Source organism: Heteronotia binoei, chromosome 6 (assembly GCF_032191835.1).
Source record: "Heteronotia binoei isolate CCM8104 ecotype False Entrance Well chromosome 6, APGP_CSIRO_Hbin_v1, whole genome shotgun sequence".
In the NCBI taxonomy this organism is placed as follows: Eukaryota; Metazoa; Chordata; class Lepidosauria; order Squamata; family Gekkonidae; genus Heteronotia; species Heteronotia binoei.
Genome location: NC_083228.1, coordinates 75529645 through 75550297, shown reverse-complemented (window position 1 = coordinate 75550297; position 20653 = coordinate 75529645). Strand labels below are relative to the sequence as shown.

Here is a 20653-nt window from a genome sequence, read left to right as displayed (position 1 = left end):
GAAAAGTAGGCAGAAGGCATTAATTTGCCTTTTACTACCCCGAACAGAAGTGCCAGCCTGCCCCTGTTAAGGAAAGCAGCTCAGCTCGCCATTTTCCAATCCCAGAAGTCCGAAACACAGCAACCCTTAGGAAACACATTATATTAGGCAGACTTCTAGAAAAAAATTAAGAGCTTTAATAGTTTATTTCCTGTAACATAGGAAATATTGTATTTTAACAATGAATAAAATGAGTAAAATAAGCCTTTGCCCCCAATTTCAATGTCAGGAATCCTTATAGATAGAAACACCTGAGAATCCTCAGCAGTATTAACACTTACCTGAAGAGTAAACGCTGCTAATTTTATTTAATGTTTTCTCACAGCATGTATGAAACAATACACAGTCTACTTCCCAAGGGACAGGTAGTCATATTAAGTAGAGGAACCATTAAAAGGGTTGTCAGATCTTCCCTCACAATTATGTTTAATGACAAAGCATTCACCCTGTACTAATGGTGGTGGAAAACAAGGAATGCAGGAACACGCACCTTCTGAATTCCTCCTTCTCCTTCAGAAGATGTTCCAGCCGATTGACATATGAGACCTGAGTCTCAATGGAAGGTTTGGAAAGCTGAAGAAGAAAGTGCTCACTGAAAATTAATCTGTTAACTATTACTGTATTACTAGTCTGATGTCACCATTTAAGTATCTTTAAGAAAAGTTTAAAACTATGGAAATAAATGAAAAGAAGAGTAGCTCCTGAGTGGTAACTATCATGTTCAGTAAACAGAAAAATTTGGAGAGGAAGCCCATTCATCTTGTGGGAAAGACATCCCATTTCTTCCTGGGCCCTGACTTCTCTCATGGAATGCAAACTACTAGCTGCAAGAACATTATTCAGACTAACTACAGGAATGGTATATGTTTCCTTAGTAAGTGTTGTATTGCACAAAGCCAAAGCCTTACCTAAAATATGTATGACCAATAGATTCAACTAGGAAATATTGGCTGATAAATTAGGGCTGCTTCATACAAATTTTTCTACGATTGTGAAGAATGTGGTCTGAAAGAAAAGACTTACTTTCCATTAAACTCATTAACTAGACTTAAACATACTTTACTTTTCATGCTTTTCCAGTCATGCAATTTGAGCATGTATGCAGAAGTGGCTATTATGTCTAAAAATGTGATTTGCGTCTCAGACAGGATGCCATGCTATCTGGACTGCTCTTTCAGAAAACAATAACCAGAGTCATACCCCACAGAACAAAGCTTTCTCTACATTCAAATCCACAAGGGTATATACTTATTTATATGATTTTTACTAATTAGGGCTGGGAAAATATTAAGAATCCTTGGCAGCAATAAGAATTTCTATATACCAGGAACACAGTAAAAAACCTAGTCTGGCTGCATGTATGCAGCTACATCCAAAATACAGTCACTTTGCAAGTGGTGGCAGACAGTCTGTGCCCTGGCTCTAAGAATGACACAGCGTGGCTTCTTGTATATTCTGTAATACTATTTTGCCAAAGAAATGCTTATTCCCAGCACCACTGCTCTGTTCCTTCCAGGATCTTGCTCAGCTGTGCCTATCAGAACCCCTGCAGCTATCAAAGCCAGAAAGCTTCTCTGAAGATCACTGTGCCCTTTGGCAACTGTAACAGCAAAGCAAAATGAAGCAATAACTGCTTACACATGCAGCTGAAAAAGACTCCGCTCACGAATCTGAGGAAGCCTTTGGAATTCCCGTCCTTTGCAGAAGGAAAACACTATGATCCACAATAAGTCTTCTGCAACCAGGATTTTTCCAGATCTCACTGGTCTTCACAAGACGTTCACATCTGACACTAAGAATAACCTTTAAAATAAAAGGAATTCAGACACTTACAAGACTATTGTGTGATGGAATCACAATATCTTGTGTATCATCCTCATCACTTATGGGTTCAGGGTTTTTTGGAGATTTGGCACTCCGAGCCAGTATTTCCTCAAATGGCAATAGTATCTCATCATCACTGCTGTCCAGACTGCAGTCAGGATTCCCATCTTCACTATCAGAAAGGCTCCGTAATTTTTTATTCGACATGTATATCTCTAGATTTGAATCTTCATCATTCAACTCATTTAAGTCACTTGAAGAGGGAAGGATGGTGTCATGATCGCAATCTATTGATGACAAAACATTGTTAGAAGTATCCTTCCAAATCTTTTCTGCTATTACGTGACGCTGAGGAAAAATTATCAAACACAGAAAGAGGAGACTCTCTCATCATTCCTCATTTCAAACTTTAGACTGCACAAGACAGCCTGAAACAGATGAGTGGCAGGAAGCACTGCCCTGCTGCTCAGCTGTTTTTGCAGCTTTCACAGGGAACAGAAAGCAGGGGTTTTAAGGGATTCAGAGTCCCTTAATGCACTGTCTTCTGCTACATCCATGAACCACCGCAAACTGCTTTAAAAGTTTAGCAGACTCATCACGAACTTGTTCACAAACATGGCAACAGAAGAGATGGATTTTGTTTCATGGTTCAGTTCGTGCCCATCTCTATTAATAATTTTGATTTTATTGTATATTTTGTTTTTAATGTTTTATGTTGTTAGCCACCCTAAACCCACCAGGGGAGGACAGGATATAAATCTGATTAAACAAATAAATAAACTTCAGTACTGGATGGCTCACTGCAATTCATTGCCAATTCATTTTATTATTTGTTATGCTGTATTGTATTTTGACGTTCATAACACGCTGTTTTAGAACAGGTTAGAAAAATAGTTAATACATTTATAAATAAAATATTGGGTTTAATCTCTAGGTCTATCAGATACAGGTCTCCTAAAATAGTGTCAAGAAGTGTTTGGATGCACAACAGGAAACCAAATATGATCTCCACAGCTTTTTCTTTTGCCCAGGCAGGAGAATTATAAAGAAAGCAGTGTCTTCTCTGATCTAAAAGATTAAGAATACAGAATTTTTTTAGATTATAGGGAAATCAGTAAAGCATTACCTTCTTATAGATTATGCAATAAGTCGCTATGAACAAAAAATATATCAATATATTATTGTAATGTAAAGTATTTCTCTCTAAAGAAATGTATTTCAGATGTCTGCATATTTCTTAAGACCAAATGACATGCGAACACAGTAAAACTGCTTTCACAGGGTCTCTAAGGTGGCATTTACTATATGGTTAACTCAGATCAGGCCAGTCACCACAATAAACTGATGACTCCCAACAATAAAGGCACATCCAGACGTTTCCCATGCTCCCAAATGGGCACTGTAGTACAGAACAGTCTAAGAAAAAGTGCATACTAGCCAGAGGAAAAGGATGGTAGACCTAGCTGATGCACTCTTCCATCGATGGATTTCAGACTCAGAAGCTGAAACATTGTAAACAGATCTAACGCCACATATATGAGCCCAAAAACGTTTTAAAATTTCATTTATCGTTACATGCAACTTTCAGCTTTTAGAAAACAATTATTAAGTTCAGGAGCACAACTACAGTGAAAACTGAATGTTCAGTAAGGTGCCCCTCAGATGTAATATCTACTTTTCTGAATAACATTGCCTGTGGAGTATGGCCCACAATTCATGGCCCTGGCATTCATAACTTTAACCCAATGAGACATCCAGTGGGGCCAGGCAACAAGGCTGCTATGCTGAACACAATGCCTTGCCTCTGTGGAGAGATGCTGATTTTAAGGAGAAATCTTTGCTATGGTAACTACAATGCCTTGGCTCCATGGAGATTCTGATTTCCTTTTTGAATATGGTGCTTGTCAGTGGAATCAAAGAGTCTTTGTTACACGTTTGGGGGGGGAGGGGTTCAGAACTGCCACCTCTCTCAGCTGAAAGCCAGTCCTGAACCCCTGACAACCCAGAAGACTTCTGTGGTGTCCCTTCTTTGGGACACAAGAGAATCTTTCCAGGTGGGGAAGGAGAGAGGGAGGCAACATCCTGACCGCCTCTCCAGGAAATTTCTCTACCAGGAATTTTTCTGGCATTCAGATTCCTCCCCCCACCAACCGCCCCTCACAATTATAAATGCCATCACGCAGCCACGTACTGTCACATGACAGCCCACTTAGCTACAGTTAAAACCCATTATGGTCCACATGACTGTCTTAATTCTACATTACAGTCAGGTAAGCTGTTTTTCCAAATTCCTTCTACAGCACTGGCTATTCAGTTGTTACCTGTGGAAGATTCCCATGAAGCTGAACATGATCTTTTTCTTAAGAAGTCCATGGTATCCTACAAATATCAGACAACGAAGATATTTATGTTCATATCAAATACTGCTACTGAGGTCATAACTAACAATGTAAGTTAGTTCTCAGAATCTAAACATTTATAGCCTTACACATTTTAGTATTTTAGAAAAATGAGAGGAACATTCTTATCCTCCTACAAGTTTTGTTTGCTCTCTTGTCCAGTTAACCAAGTTTAAGGCTAAAAACAGGGATACAACATTGGTGCTGAACTTTAGGAGTATGCTCAATTATAATTTACAACTGCCTTTATGGACATGCAAGGGAGATTATTTGTTGCTATTTCCTCTCAGCTATCCCTACATTTAGATTAATGTCTATATTCACTTTTAAATGTATTCAAGACTTCAGGGATATGCTTGCCCACAGCAGAATTAGAGCATCCTCACCAGAACTACCTTCTGTTTCAAGGAATACAGTTCCTCATGTTAACTTTCCTTTCAGACACTTTAGCATTTGCCATAATCTGAGGATCCATTTTTTTAAAAAGTGTAGCGAATATGAGGAGATAACCAGGCCCTGCAAGACTTACAGCAGTTTTGGAGGGCCTGTAAAACAGAGGTGTTCCACCAGACCTATAATTGAGGTGGTGGAGATCTATTAGTACTGGCCTCCTCCAGTGTGCTTCCATCTCATATTGTTCTTACTGTTCTTACACATCTGTTCACTTCCCATAGTATCAACTACCATCTACTGTGCGCATGCGATATCGACTCAGGAACAGTGCTGTTAAACAGTGCCATAAATTGTGTTATATCTGAACAATTGCTAATATTATAGGTTTATTTATTTTATCATATTTATATCCCACCCTCCCCAAACAGCTTAATTATAGTATCATATTTTACCATATTGTTGTAACCCACCCTGAGCCTTGCAGTGCAGGAGAGGGAGGCCTAGAAGTCAAATCAAATAAGTAAATAAATTGTATCAACTCATTTGTGAACTGCAGCACAAAATGACCAATTTATACTGTACAACATTCAAATTAATATATAGGCATGACAACACACACTGTCAAGGTCAAGATTTGTGACAATAAAGAGCTGCACTAAGGCTGGTAAGACACAAGATCCACTTATTAAAACACTTTTCTGCCTTGCAACAGACAGACAGCAATCCAATATTCTGCACTGTGGAGAAGGTTCAAGCATTTGGGATTCAGCTTCATCAGATACTGAGAAATAAATTTTTCTGCACTTTCACTTTAAAATTTTTTGCACAAACAGGCCTGAGAGAAGACCTGGTTTGGACAACTGTCTTCTGAAAAACGTTTTTCATGGGTCTAATATATTGATAATTTGATTAATTATCCAATGACTCCATTACAAGATTATGCATGGGATAGAGAAGGTAGAGAAAGTAGTACTTTTATTCCTTTCTCACAATACGAGAACTTGTGGGCAGTATATGAAATTGCTGAGCAGTCGGGTTAGAACTGATAAAAGGAAGTACTTCTTCACCCAAAGGGTGATTAACATATGGAATGCACTGCCACATGAGGTGGTGACAGCTGCCAGCATAGACAGCTTCAAGAGGTGACTGGATAAACATATGGAGCAGAGGTTCATCAGTGGCTATTGTTTGAACTCTCTGTCTGGGGCAGTGATGCTCTATATTCTTGGTGTTTGGGAGAGGCCACAATGGGAGGACTTCTAGTGTCCTGATTTTTTGGCCACTGTGTGACACAGAGTGTTGGACTGGATGGACCATTGGCCTGATTCGACATGGCTTCTCTTATGTTCTCTTAATTTTTAAAATCTTTTAAACTATTCTGCTATATTAGTTAGAGGTAGATTTTTGTTCATAAGTTTTAATTATCATCTTTGTATTATTATGTTATTGTAAACCATTTTCAATGGAATACATGCAGCACATGATCTAACAGTCATCCAAAGTTACTTTATATTAATATCTAATATTTCATTTCTATGGTAGCTCTGCAGATGCTCAAGCTTATAAAATCTCAGAAAACTGTTCAAATATAATTGGTGCAGATATAGAAGGCAGTTTTTCATGTTGCCTTCATGCCCTGTTTATAGATCTCCTTGAAGCATCTGATTAGCTATTATAGGAAACAGGATGCTAGCTGAACCTTTGGTCTTATTCAGCTGGGCTCCAAACGTGAAGTCTTTACTGCAGGATATCTCTTGTAGCAACACACACTTCTGGCCCTCCAGCCACTGTCTGGAGAGTACAAGAGTCACAATGAAATTGGAATATACTTCATTTTTTACATAAAGTAGTAAGCTATATTATTTACAACACTGCCTGCTATGAGAAGTCACAGTTCACTACTTTGATCTTTACTGCCCCTTTAAACCTACTTGCTGAGAAACCAAGGACTTATTTACAAAACCAGAAGACTGCTGCTTAAACAATATTTTTTGTTCTTTCTTTACTTGTTTATTGCTGCCAAGGACCTCTGTTGATGACTGATGCAATGCATTTGCTGGACTGGATTGCAGCATCTTGGAACAACTTGTTTTTTGGCACCAGGATATATGGCTTTCTTTTCGCAAGCTGTCATTTTCTGATGCTGAAACCTGTTTGTTGAAGACTGGACTGACTGTGTCTAGATCCATATATTCCATTTCACATTCTCTACTGTTCTCTACTAATGGTGTTCTTGTTTGAACAGGACATTTTTCACTCTTTTCCAGGTCCCTCATACAAGTATCATTTTTGAAGGAACAGTCCGAAGAGCCTTCTGATGTAAAGAGTTTCCGGGATGCAACTTTTGCATATGAGGTTTCCAGAGCTATAGAAGCTCCATCATTATTTGAACTGTCTTTTTTCTCTATCTTAGCAACTTTGAAAAATGCATCAATTATAGGGCTTCTATCAGGGGGTGGAGGTGGAAATTTCTTCCTTCTATTTTGCTTTGGAGAAGATACATTTCTTCTAGGATGACCTGCATGTGAGACTGGAAGCCCAACCTTCCCATTTCTTTTTTCTGGACTACATAACACAGCTCGATCTGTATTAACAGAAGAAACAGAAACAAAGTGAAAAAAGTAATGATGCACAGACTCAGAAAAGTATTGCTCCCTGGATCCCAACCAGTTATATTATTTGTGAAAAGTTCTGAAATGTGTTTAGTCATGCATTTCTTAACCTAGTTATTCAGATCTCACTTCAGAGGCCACAAGCAGTCATTATGTTGAAAATCTATAAACTGATCTCCCTAGTTATTTTAAGGTGCAAATAACAATCCTTGGAGAAAAAGAGAATTTCGATCTGACTGTGGTACTGAGAGGGAAGCAGTCCCTTGTGCCATGTTCCCAACCACAGTGGGTTCCCTCCACCTGCTATGCATCTCATGGTTCCCGTTAACGGTAAACAGTAGTTCCAACGTTAGTGACTCATGTTCAACTTTCTTTTTACATAGATCTAAGTGGGCAGCCGTGTTGGTCTTAAACAGATGAACAAAGCAGGAGTCAAGCTGCACCTTTAAGGTGAAACTTGACTCCTGCTTTCTTTTTACCTAAATCTTTACTCCTTTTCTATAATAAGAAATGACCAGGTTGAAATGTAATAGTGATTAAAATGTCTGTGGAATTGTTTTTTCCTGTATGGTCATTTTTTATATGAGGACCACACATTGGTTCTATTTTCTGATTTGAACTTGATACTTACCTGTATATACCCACAGCTTAGAAGCCCTGTGGCTAACATAAAAGGTAGAGAAACTACAAGATGATATACATTGCTTCATGTGATATTTATTCATAACTGCACCTTAGATATGGGAATTTGCTTCCAAACATGGTACATGTTACAAAGCAAAAAGCCATCTGTACAATTTGCACACACATACACAACTCTTCCTGTAGGAAAAAGTATTACATATAATGAGGCCTTAATATCAGTGTTGTAGAAGAAACTTACAGTACTTATTTACCTTGCTTTGGAGCTGGCAGAAAGAAGTCAGTAATACACTGGTTCCTGTAAAAGAAAAAAACATGGACATGAAAATAGTATCTATTCTATTATACAATTGTGCCTGCAAATCAAATGATGTCTACTCATAACAGCTGACCAGTTCCTGAGTCAATCCACAACATTTAGACAATCTCATATCTGATGAGTAGCCAGCCCATTCAGCAAAACAGTCTCAAAATCCAAAGTATAAGTACCCATTAGTTCACCCTGTACAGCCTCCTCTCAACCCTTTCCCTCTACTAAGCCTCCCCCCAACCCTTTCCTTGTCCAGATCCCTCATTGGGTTCAAACTCCTCCCCAACCCCCAGGAGCCACCACGGCAATGAATCTGACTCCCAAATGATCTGCTGTCAGCCAGCAAAGGAGGGAAAGATGGTGGATGCTGACTTCTCTGCTGGCTGGCTGGCATCTCTGCTGGAGCACCTGGGGCTCCCTCAGCCTGACTGTCAGGACTTGAAGAACTTCAGACGATTCCCAAACTCGTTACAAAGTATAGGATCTTTATTGAGAACTATAGTGCTGGAGGTACAAGATAACAGTAATGCCAGTACTGGCATTTGGTTACATTTTATGCAGTCAGAAGAGATACCATAAAGTCATCTTTCACACGGATTGCAGACAAGTGTCTCCTTCCCAGGCCCTGTTATCAGAAGGGAGGATGTTCTCCTGCTGTGAAGGCCAAGCGGCCCGGCTTCAAAAGGCCACCTGCAGATGTGGACCCTAGGCTATCGGTTACTCTTCAGTGATCACAGAATATTGCCAGGCCCTGGGATCTTGTGTTAGTTGTGTATACAGCAAGTATGGGTTAGTATCAGGTTACAGCATGGAGTCGGTCTGGCTAACAGCACATAGGAAAGTTACAAGTTCTGACACGGACCCTAGCAAATTGGTCAACTCTACACCTGAAAGGGACTAGAAGCAAGACCACCTGGGGAGGGAGCAGGGAGAAGCAGAGAGTTCAAATCAGGGAAAAGGGAACAGAGCCAAGGAGGATACTTGCTGAGTGAACTGATGAGAGCAAAGTTAGCGGCACAGAGAAAGAAGACGACAGCGTTGCTCCAGTTACAACTTGGTCACCAGTACACAAGGAGGAGAACAAAGGGTGTTGCGAACCCTCTCCCCTCAAGTGGTCTGAAGTTCCAAAAACTTCTCAGCAACAAGAGGAACTCTTGCGTTAGAATCTGCAGCTCCACCCAGGAGTCCTGCACAGCCCTCAAGCCCTGACATCCCTCTACTAAGCCAAAGAGAAGACAACAGTGTGGCACTAGAGAAGCATGCAAGAAAATAGGCCCTGTAAAAGAGCTGCTCCCCACCTCTTCTTCCTTCTTGCTATCTTTGCCCAAGAGGCAGGTGGGGGGAGGACCGTGAGAGGATTTGCCCTACATACCCCTCCCTGATAGATGTGGTAGCATGCCCCCACTCAAGAAGTGCCCTTTGTTTTTCTACCCACAGCCTGAGCCACAGATAAGACTGTGAGCTTTTTCTTTTGGGAAGAGAACACTAACACATACATGCACACTTCCTCCTGGCCAGCTCTCTGCAACCCAATCAAGAGTCAGGCACCTTGGGTAGAAATTCTTTGACCACAGAGAGATCTTTAGAAGGCAAAGATACAATCTTTAGTCTCTAGAGAACAAAGATATTGATAAACTATTAAAATCCTAAAATCCTAATTACAGAATTAAGACAAGTAAATAAAATATGAAGCAAACCAAGTTGTAAAGTCACTGGTGTTACCCTGGCATTCTATTCTTTGGAATGGATTAAAACACACAGGAAAAAGAGAGGCTGGTAAAGGCAGACTTCACTGCAGTTACTTCCTTTGTTCCATGGACCTTCACTTGTGTGCTTCTGATGGGATGGTCAGACCTTTTAACCCTTCCTGTCCCAGTTAGGAGGTTTCTACCATGAAGCTAGAACTGAATCCCAAATAAACAGCTCTGCCCCACCTTTCACTGATCAAGTTAAAGCGCATATCCAAAACTTTTATGAATCTACCCACTTTTAGTAATAATTCTTCTGCCACGGTGGCAAATCTGACCATCCTAATTGGTTGGGGCTCAGTGGGACTGTGTGGTATTAGCCTTTGGCCTGTCAAACTATCAATCAAAAGTACTTGCGTGCCATGGTTTAATCTGCTCCTCTCGCCTGTTCAAGTGACTGTTGCTGATGAACAAATCAACCTGTTTGCACATTAAACTTGCACACTAACACTTGCACTAGAACTTCAGGAATTAATTAGAAGCTATGCCTTACACAGAGAATCATACTTAAATATGGGATATATTAAACCTAAAGCATCTTATACTGAAGCCTTTTTTTCCTATAAGAGGAGAATGATGTAAGCTGCTTTGGTCCTCCCTCCCACTGTGGAGAAAGACTGTCCTTTTCCTATGTAGAGGCTGCAGGGAAGGGGAAGGCAATTATCAGCTGAAGTCAGAGGGGAAGTTAAATAGGAGGAGATAAGGCTGCCAACTCCCAGTTAGGAAATTCCTGGAAATTTAAAGGGTGGGGACCTGGAGAAGGTGGGGTTTGAGGAGGGGTGGAACCTCAGACAGGTAAAATGCCGTTTCCTCCTAGGGAACCACTGGAAATAACTCAGAGTTACGACTGCTCTCTAGATAGTAGAGATCAGCTCTCCTTGAGGTGGGGGGAAGTTAATGCTTTCCCTTGGGTGGGTGGGAAGACAGCAAGGGTGGCAGGCACTTGCCCAGAGCCTCCAACTAGAGCCCATTGTATTTTTCTTCACAATGGGCCTTACTCCTAGTCCATTATAAAGTTTATATCTGCGCTACCTTTAAACTTTATGACATGCATGCCCTGGCCCCACAAAGTCCCATTAATGCTAGATCCAGCCACCATAATGACACCCCTGATCTAAGTGGTACCTAACCACAAACACTGCATTGCCATTGCCCCTACCTTTCTCACAAAGATCCTGGCCACAAAGACACAATTTGCATCACACGTCCAAAATCTAGCCAAATTTATGATAATTGAGAAGAAAATGCTCTCAACTATCTTGAAGATATAACTTTTTTTAGTTACAAGAGTGAAGTTACCTGACTCCAGAAGAGGCCACTCCATGTTTGTGTGGATGCTGGATATGCCTTTCAATTAAGAAGTTTATAAAAGTAACACAAAGCTGAATTACCTGCCTTTATAAGAGGCTACCCTCTTATGTCTTTGCATTATTCATTGTTCTGATCTCTTGCCCCTTTTTCATCAGCATTTCTGAAAGCAGGTAACCCTACTTTTTGTCTAAATCAGTATTTCCCAAAGTGGGTGATATTGCCCCCTGGGGGGCACTAGAACGATCCAGGGGGGCGGTAGTAGCCTTGGGTGCAATTGGGGGGCGGTTAATAAAAATAAGGGGGCGGTGGAAGCTTAAAGCAAAAAGAGAAGAGGGTGGGAGGTGTCAAAACATCACATTTCTGGGTCCAGAATTTCTAATTTAGAGAAAAATTCCAATTAACAAAAATAGAGGATTCCTTTTTGTCTGCTGCTTAGTGTGAATTCACCCAATTAGACTAGTAATGAGGACCAGAACTCCGTCCAATTAAAATATAGGAAGGATGCAGTTTATTTACAAGACAGAATAAAAAATAGAGGTGTACAGACAAACAAGAAACACAAAAACAAAAAACCTTACTAGTCTATTCTAGCCAATACTTGTTACAGCTAGCAGCTTCTCAAGGTTGCTTGCAGTTTCTCTCTCAGCAATACAGTTTAAACCAGGACAGTGGAAGCACTGAGGCAGTTGCACAAACCTCTCTGAAGAGTTCCAACCTGTAGCTTTCTCCTCACAAAGTTTTCTGCAGAGCATCAAACTTCTTAGAGTCCTCTGGTTACCAGTTGATTGCTTCTGTTGATTTCAGCCAACTGCAGTGCCCCAGATGCAGTGTCTTCTGCAGGGCCAGCACATGAGAGTGGGAAGGGTAGGCGACCACCTAGGGTGCTACGCTGCCAGGGAGCGCTGCTGGGTGCCCCCTTACTCCCCTTTCCCATGTGGCCCGATTGTGATAGCCAGCAAGCAAGCCAAGAGCCCTGGGTGGTTTTCTTCACAGGGCAAATGTTGCCTTTTCTTCGCAGGGCAAACGTTGCCTGTGCTTGTTGAAGGCTTCCAAGGAAGCCTCCAAAGAGCGCCCCATTTTACTGCTGCCTGCTGCTTTTGGGTTAAGTGTGACTGGGTGGCGGCACCTTCCCATTGCACTAGTTGGAGCTGACGAGCTCAATGGGAAGGTGCCGCCCACCCAGCTGCTTTCAATCTGAAAGCAGCAGGCAGCAGTAAAACTGGGCACTCTTTGGAGGCTTCCTTTGAAGGCTCCGACAAGCACAGACGTTTGCCCTGTGAAGAAAAGCAGCATTGTGGCAGCACTTGTGTGCACCACCTGGGGCTCTGGGCTTGCCTGCTGGCTGGCATGATGACATCATCACCGGCATGTGAATAATACCCCCCCTTAGGAGCACATGGGGGGGGGGCGTGTTCTGCCTAGGACAGTAGAACCCCTAGCGCCGACACTAGTCTTCTGTTCCTCTTCTTGAGTTTTGATATTTTACTAATCCACTTATATCCCTGAATGGCTGTCAAAGAGCTAGAATTGTGCAACCAATCATACATACAAAACAACCAATTTAGCTGGACCCATCTAGATCTTCTCCTGTCAAATACCTGTCAAACTAGAAGGCCTCCTGAAATTTCAAAAACTCTTTGAATGCGAATGTTACTATAGTTGATTTTATAAAATTATTTTAGAAGTTCACGCTTCAAAGTGTCTTCTTACATCTTTGCTTACTCTGTGTGCAAATATGTCGCTATCTTTTAGTACATTTCTTGAAGGTAGAATTTCAGGGGGGCGCAAAGTAATTTTTTTTTCTGAAAAGGGGGCGTTAGGCCAAATAAGTTTGGGAACCTCCGGTCTAAATCAAGAGTAATTCACTGCTCCAATCCTATACAGTTCAAACATATGGCAGAACTACCTATTCCAAGAGAACTTGAAAGACAGAAGTCTGTGAAAGTATATCATGTAGACAGGAACTTATTACACAGGTGGGTGCTTAAGAGCTTTCAATTATTTTATTAATTTATTATGGCACTTTTTTCACAGTCAACCAATATGCCTTATCCTAGCTTGATAATTGTTTTATTTTAGACACCAAGTTTGCACTTCCAATTAAATCAAATCTACAGACTGCCATAGCGAATCAGGCAAAGCTCCTTTGATTTCCTTCTTTTATATAACTTAAGACTGAATAATTGAGAACTGGTGTGAACTTAGAAATCTGGTGATTAGATGTTTGCATTTATAGCAACAATTGCAGCTGTTTTAAGAACTGTTGACAGCTTTTATATCATAATCACTCCTCTGTCATTTCCTAATTTGTTTTACAAACATCAAACATGCAAACATAACCATAAAACATTAAAAGCTACTTTCTACAACACCCAGCCACAATTCACTACACAGTATCATGAGCATTACCACTTTGGATAAAAAGGTAAAGGTAGTCCCCTGTGCAAGCACCAGTCGTTTCCAACTCTGGGATGATGTCGCATCATGACATTTTCATGGCAGACTTTTTATGGGGTGGTTTGTTATTGCCTTCCCCAGTCATCTACACTTTCCCCCCAGCAAGCTGGGTACTCATTTTACTGACCTTGGAAGGATGGAAGGCTGAGTAAACCTTGAGCCGGCTACCTGAACCCAGCTTCCACCGGGATCGAACTCAGGTTGTAAGCAGAGAGCTCAGACTGCAGTACTGCAGCTTTACCACTCTGCCACGGGGCTCTTTCGTACCAGTTTGGTTACTTACGTATACACACAAAGTGTCACCATTTTGGACGCTGAGGACTTTAAGGTTCCTGTTAAATATTATGAAAAGTCAGTCTCCTCTGCTAACACTGATCAAACCTGCTAGCACAGGAGACTGACTTTTCATAGTATTTAACAGGAGCCTTAAAGTCCTCAGCATCCAAAATGGTGACAGTTTATGGTTCATTTAAAAAAATTTTTATCCATGACCAAGGAGAGAAAGCACCAAGCTGTGACTGCTGTGACTGCAGAAATTTAGGCTGGAAAACACTCTACAGAAGCTCAGATACATGATGACAAGATACTGTATAGAGACACTGGACTGGGGCAATCAAGAATATTGCAGTAAAGAAAATAATTTTAACATCTGGCAAGGCTCTAGTTGACTGGCAAAGTTATTTTCTCTTTTATCAAAACTTCTATGACACAGTCACCTTGCTGTCTTCTACTGCACAGATGTTTTTATGAGAAAAAAAAATCTGCAGGGAGGTCTATAGTCAAAGCACCCCCCCCCCCCCCCCAGTTCTACCACATTAAAATGCAAGCTATTTACTATAATCCAGTAGTTTTCAAACTGTGGGCTGGGACTCAAAAGTGGGCTGCAAGGCTAGAGAGACGTACAGGGTGAGCAAAGAGAGGAGAGGCTTGATTGCAAATTTGGGCTTGCCTGTGCATAATGTATGAAAAAGCTGTGGAATATAGCCTATGTTCAGTATACAGCCTGTGTTCAGTAATTATACTTATTCATAAATTATATACACAGAAATATAGATTTTGTTCAGCACTAGCTGATGTGGTGTTTCTTTGTTTTCTAAAGGGGAGGGGGAAAGCAGCATGGAGTTATATTGCAAGTGGGTCCCAAAAAGTACAGTAGGTCCTGCTTCAAGAAGTTTGAAAACCACTGTTATAATCAAGTAACAGATGACATTCTGTACTCCCAGTCATATCCTCTCACTCAAAAAGACAATTTACTTTTAGCCTGTTTTTAGAATGGGATACACCACTAATCTTGAGAAATATTCAATTCAAGGTCTTTCCCCAGCATCTGATTTCTAATATGGCAGACAACATGTAACTAAACTTACAGGGATTCTCAGCATTTTAGTTAACCTGAAGCCATTAGTGGCCCTAAGATAGACTGAGGGAGTATGGAAATCCCCCTCTTGAGACCAAGTGAGAAAAGGCAAACTATAAGGGCCTTTTCACACTTACCGGTGGAAACCGGAAGGGAGTCGGTATTGTGCCGCTTGCAGTAATCCGAGACAGCGATGGGAGTTTTCATACACATGTTTTTTTCCCTGGTAGGGTTCCGTGATTGAAGCGTGATTGAAGCGAGCCATTTCACACTGTTCCGCTCTTATCTCGCTTCCACCAGCGCCAGCCGGTTTCACGCCGTTTTTCGCCCGCCGGCGCGCGTGATCTCCGGCTTTTTTTTTTTTTGGAACGTCAGTTTAGATCGATATAGTGATATATCGCTATATCGACCTATCAAAACAGCACCACCATAGGGATCTCAACGGAGCCTAGCCATCCCTATGGTGGTGCTGTTTTGACAGGTCGATATAGCGATATATCGCTATATCAATCTAAACTGACGTTCCAAAAAAAAAAAAAAAAGCCGGAGATCGCGCGCGCCGGCGGGCGAAAAAGGGCGCGAAAACTGCTCCCGGGTTAGATACTGGACATTTCACACAGCACCCCATAGCGATTTCAACCCGGAAGGAGGGGTTGAAAAGTGGAAGAAGCTGCTCTTTGTTTGTGACGACTCAGGCACGCCTCACTACCGGGACAGCCGCGGGAGTGTGTGAAAAGGTGAGAGTATTCCGGTAGCAGCCAGTTACTGAATCGGGTCTGTCTGAAATGCCAGCAGAAACCCGTTACTGTTCAGTAACTGGCCAGCTGCTATACCGGAATACTTAGGCTGTGTGAAAAAGCTCTAAATGACTTAAATAAAAGAAATAACTAAATAGCCTCCCTTTTTTCTTGGAAGGGTTGTAGCAGTTCCAATTTTGATTTGTAGAATCATGCAGAGGGAGGGAGTTAAACCCCCTCAACTATTTCCCATGTATCTCCAATTTAATCAGAAACCTTGACCTCTAGACTGAATGACTCTGCCTGGCTAGCTGGCTCAGTTACCAGAAGTCAAGCAAGGCAGAGTCATTCAGTCTAGAGGTCAAGGTTCCAAAAATAAGGCAAGGCAGAATCGGTAGTTGAGTATCTATCATATGTGTTGTATCCACACTTTAACAGCCTCCCTTGGCTGGTTTTTTATAGCCTCACACTTAATGGTCATGCATGCAGCCAGCTGCTTGGGAATAATCCTGCAACTACTAATCTTTGTTATCAGAAAGCATCTGGCATCAGGCCAGGAGGTATGCGCTTTGTCGCCTCTCATGTAGCTCTGTTCTGTTCTTAGCCTCCATCTGCAGTGCTCTAAGGGTGGGGGTGATACTGGAGGACTGGAAAACACGAACTGAGTTTCACCTGCTGGTTCAGGGCTGGAGGGTATCAGCAGCTCTGCACCACCTGTTCTGTGAATCCTGACAAGCCTGCAGCTCAACTTCCTGCTTCCCAGATTCTGCTCAGAGCTGGCTACATGAGGCTCCTCTTTGCCTTCAGAGTCCTTGTCTATCACTGAGCCCTGGCTGACTCATGACAAATTTTCTCACTCAAAATGTATAACACAAAAGGCCTGAATGGCTTTCTCAGTTCTTCACAGCAAAAACTAAGATACATGTTCTATGGTGGCACAGAGAACAGCAGTTTGCAACTAGAGTTGCTAAACTTGTAACTTCCTTATAGAAAACTAAGACATTTATAATTTTAAATTCTATAACTATGCCAAGTTACAAATTTTATATGCTAAATTACAAATTATGCACTTTGTATTTTTAAAGCAGTTTTAAATGTCTAAAGAGATGATACTTGGGGGCTGAAGAACGGACTTCATGTCCTCCAATAGTTTATGAAACACATATTTACTTCAATCTTATCAGACATTACCCATAGCGACATTGATCAAATACCAAACAAATCATTCCAGCCTTCAGGACAATAACCAAGAGGAAGACTATATATTTGTATATCTAATGACAGGAAACAATTCAGATGAATGATCTGAAAGACATACAGACCAATTGTGTTTTGCTGCTTAATACTACCAAGAGTCCCAAAACAGGATACTGCAGTGGGGTAGGGGACAAGAAAGACATTCACAATCAATACTAGTGTGGGAATAGTTGCCATCTCCACTAGCCACATTATCTTTTTTTAAAGTGGATGTTCACCTCATAGATAGTGCAACTTCATGTCTGAAGATCTGAACATGAGCCTTTAAAATATACTGGCACTTCAGAAAGTATGGGTGCTGCCTGCTGCCTTAAATTAGTACAATAAATTTCCAATATATTTCCTCAAAATAAGTCAGAAGGAAGAGATATATAAATGTTAAACTTCCAAGACATGACAAATCCCAGGTACAACATCAACATGGCACCTAGATATTTCACTGAGGAGCCTAGTAATTTTCAGCAGTGAATCATTGTAGTGTCTCTGGGTGAGATCAGTAGAATGTTTATCAATAGAATGCATGTACTGTTGTCATTGTTTGCATACATTAACTTTACACCATTCAGTACTTAACCAGTTGCCAGCCTTCTATAACAGCAATTAAATTGAGCTTTTTAAAGCAATAATGACATTGCGGGAAACTGGGAAGAAGTTAAGATTACCCCATTTTAATGTATTACAAAACTGTGAAGAGTTTAGGATTAAGCTGTGTCAACAATAACAAGAAATGTGAAGGCCTGGGAAAATGGGGTGGGGGTGTGCCCCTCAATTACATTTTTTTTCCAGTGGAAAAAATGGGAGGTTCAGGGAACACTGAAAAAGAACTCCTATTAAATATTTTCCCCTTTGTAATGAGTGAAATGCAGTTTATGAGAAGTTTTATTCACTTAAAATATATAACAAGAACATTTGTGTGTAAGATGATCAACAGCAGAAGGAAATTAAACTTTCTAAATTTACTGAAGACATGTACAACATATTTGCAAGGATATGTTCATTGTTTAAATGTGATTCAATTATTCTGACAATGATTTAATATGCCATAATGTGTCTAATTATGTGTCAGTTTTTGTAATTCAGTTTTAAACACTTTCCCTTGTGGCATCAAAATTTCTGGATATTTTACATATCTAGAAATATCGTGAAAATATAGTAATTAAAACAAAAACCCTGAAGGCTCCTGGCTCCTACATTTTTAGGCTGGCACATGGAATTGAAGAAAATCTGTCAAGGCCTGTTTTACCCAATATTATCTGTGCACAGTGGATTTCTATGACATTTAGAAGAGCATTACAAAGCAAAATAACTAAGTGAGCAATACAGTAGGTTCAAAATTCCTATGTTCACTAAAATATTTATTTTACTTACAGTATTGTATTCCCTCACACCACATGCTTCAGACAACAGAAAATTAAAATCAAAATAAAGCTAGGAGTAGAAAAGCTCATCATAAAGAGTATCACTTCCTGAAGAACTGCATTGTGAGTTTCCATTATCTGATTCTTATCTTACAAAAAATCTAGTTAAATCTGTATTTAGTTCCACATTTTACAAGTGTTTACAGGAAAATAAACTTCCATATATCACATAAATAGCAGTAATTAATGTAATTAAAATGCCAAAGAACTAAGCCTTTAAGTAAAACGGAAGACAGGTCTTACAATACTGTTATTGAAAGAATCATTATTCTGGCAAGATTTCTATACCTTCATGCATCTAAATAGTAAAAATGTAAGATACTCAACTAATTCTTCATGATTGCCTTTGAAAAACTGATGGTTCCAGATTCATGGTTTTAGCATAAACTATCACCACGATATTCTGCTACATATAGATTAGTTTCACATTTGCAGATAGGAAGTGGTGCATATGTAATAACCAAGGTCACTCCCTCCTCACTGGGCTAAAAATTTCATCTCAAAAGATTAATAGTCTCTTAAGAGGAATTTCCATTACTTTGCCTATATTATTTTAGGATAGCTTGGTGAGAGGGGAAAAACAAAAGAAATTATGAAAACAAGGCATACTGCATGCCAAAGCTTGGAGCTGACTTTACTAAGAGGGCATGGGGTTTTTTTACTCTATGCTAAGATCTTTCCAAGCAACATATCCTACTGGGGTTAAAAACAAGTTAGTGCCTGCTCCCATCTCTGCACAGCAAGCACTCAGGCTTGCCTACCAGGGAAAATCTGAACTTTAGAAATATTAAAAAGTAAACTGCATTTTTACTAAAGTCCTGAACCAACAGTCTACTAATATGTGCACTAGCAGTCCTGAAGCTAAGTAGCAGAGAAAGAAAGGTCAATACTGTCTTCCTGGTCACAGCATAAGACCACCCCCTACCCAAAAGTACCCCACTGTTTTCCCTGATATAGCCATAAATACTTCCAGGCCAATTCTGACTGTCTCTCAGCTTTAAGACCAACCAATTTTTATTTAGTTGGTTTTAAAGGTGCACTTGACTTCTGCTTTGTTCAACTGCTTCAGACCAACACGGCTGTCCACTTGGATCCGTCTCTCAGCTTGCCAGTCTTCTAGCAAGACTATATTCAGTGGGACTTATTCCTAAGTATGCACAGGATTGTAATTTTACTTTCAGCTCTCTGACTGCACAGCTCAGAGCAAAAATATTAAATTTCCAAAATACCTCTGAGCATGTAAGACTGTCTCATCCCACCATAGCTGAAACATTGGCCAGTCTTCATGTATCTGAAATGAGTGGAAGGGCTTCACTCTTTGCCTTCTCACTCTCCCCTCAGAAAAACAAACACGTTATCTCTACACCTGCATTTATACATAATAGATAACTGGAGTTAGTTTTCAAGCATCAAGCCTTCACTGTATTCTGTACAATAAGAACAAAATGAGTTCATTCACATTTTTGTGTAACCATGATTAAATTGGATGCCTGAACACATCCTAGAAAGAGTACATTATTCCTTTTCATGATCTCCAAACAGAGCGAATCTTTTTAATAAAGTGTGGGGGGGAATATGCTATAGGTTGGCTCTAATTGCCCTAGTACTGCTCTTTGGCCCTTAAAAAAACTAACAAAAATTAAGCAGGTAAGGCTTTATCTCTTGCTAAGAAATGTAATAAGGCAACTGCTAGTTCTATGTTTTCATGGCAGCAGCAATTAAAAAGGGAACAGGTGCACTGGGGGGGAGAGACAGGCAGCCCTCATTACACTTGTAGAAAGACTTAGTAGCTGTTAGCACATGCAACACTGTCTTTGACAACACTGCATGTTCCAGCTGTGAAAACATGAGCATCTGAACATGGAGAATTGTATCATAACAAAATATAATAGGGTTCAAAATTAACCAAAGTTTCTGAGAAAGTCTTTCAGGTGGATAGTATGGGAGGGAAAAGGAATATCATTTACAGAACATATTTTAAAAGTTTTTAGTGAACAGTAACATGTCAAAATGAAAATGAGGCGAAGTAAAAGGAAGAATTCAACCTTGGTCTGTCCACATGCAGAATCTGGGCACCGGAAACAAGGAGTGCTTGTTAGCAATACGAGATTTTGATTCAGAATGCTGTTACAACTTATTCTTAACTTTT

The 20653-nt window shown here is 40.4% G+C and overlaps 1 protein-coding gene across 1 annotated transcript in view; it reads right to left on the bottom strand.

Moving 5' to 3' along the window:
- Positions 1–20653, bottom strand: part of SLF2 (SMC5-SMC6 complex localization factor 2) — a 58399-nt gene that overhangs the window by 36376 nt on the left and 1370 nt on the right. The window contains exons 2-6 of the mRNA XM_060241778.1: positions 8164–8207; positions 6662–7239; positions 4185–4242; positions 1873–2150; positions 530–612 (exon numbers count right to left, since the gene is read on the bottom strand). Coding sequence (XP_060097761.1) covers positions 530–612; positions 1873–2150; positions 4185–4242; positions 6662–7239; positions 8164–8207 — 1041 coding nt within the window. The remainder of the gene's footprint in view (positions 1–529; positions 613–1872; positions 2151–4184; positions 4243–6661; positions 7240–8163; positions 8208–20653) is intronic.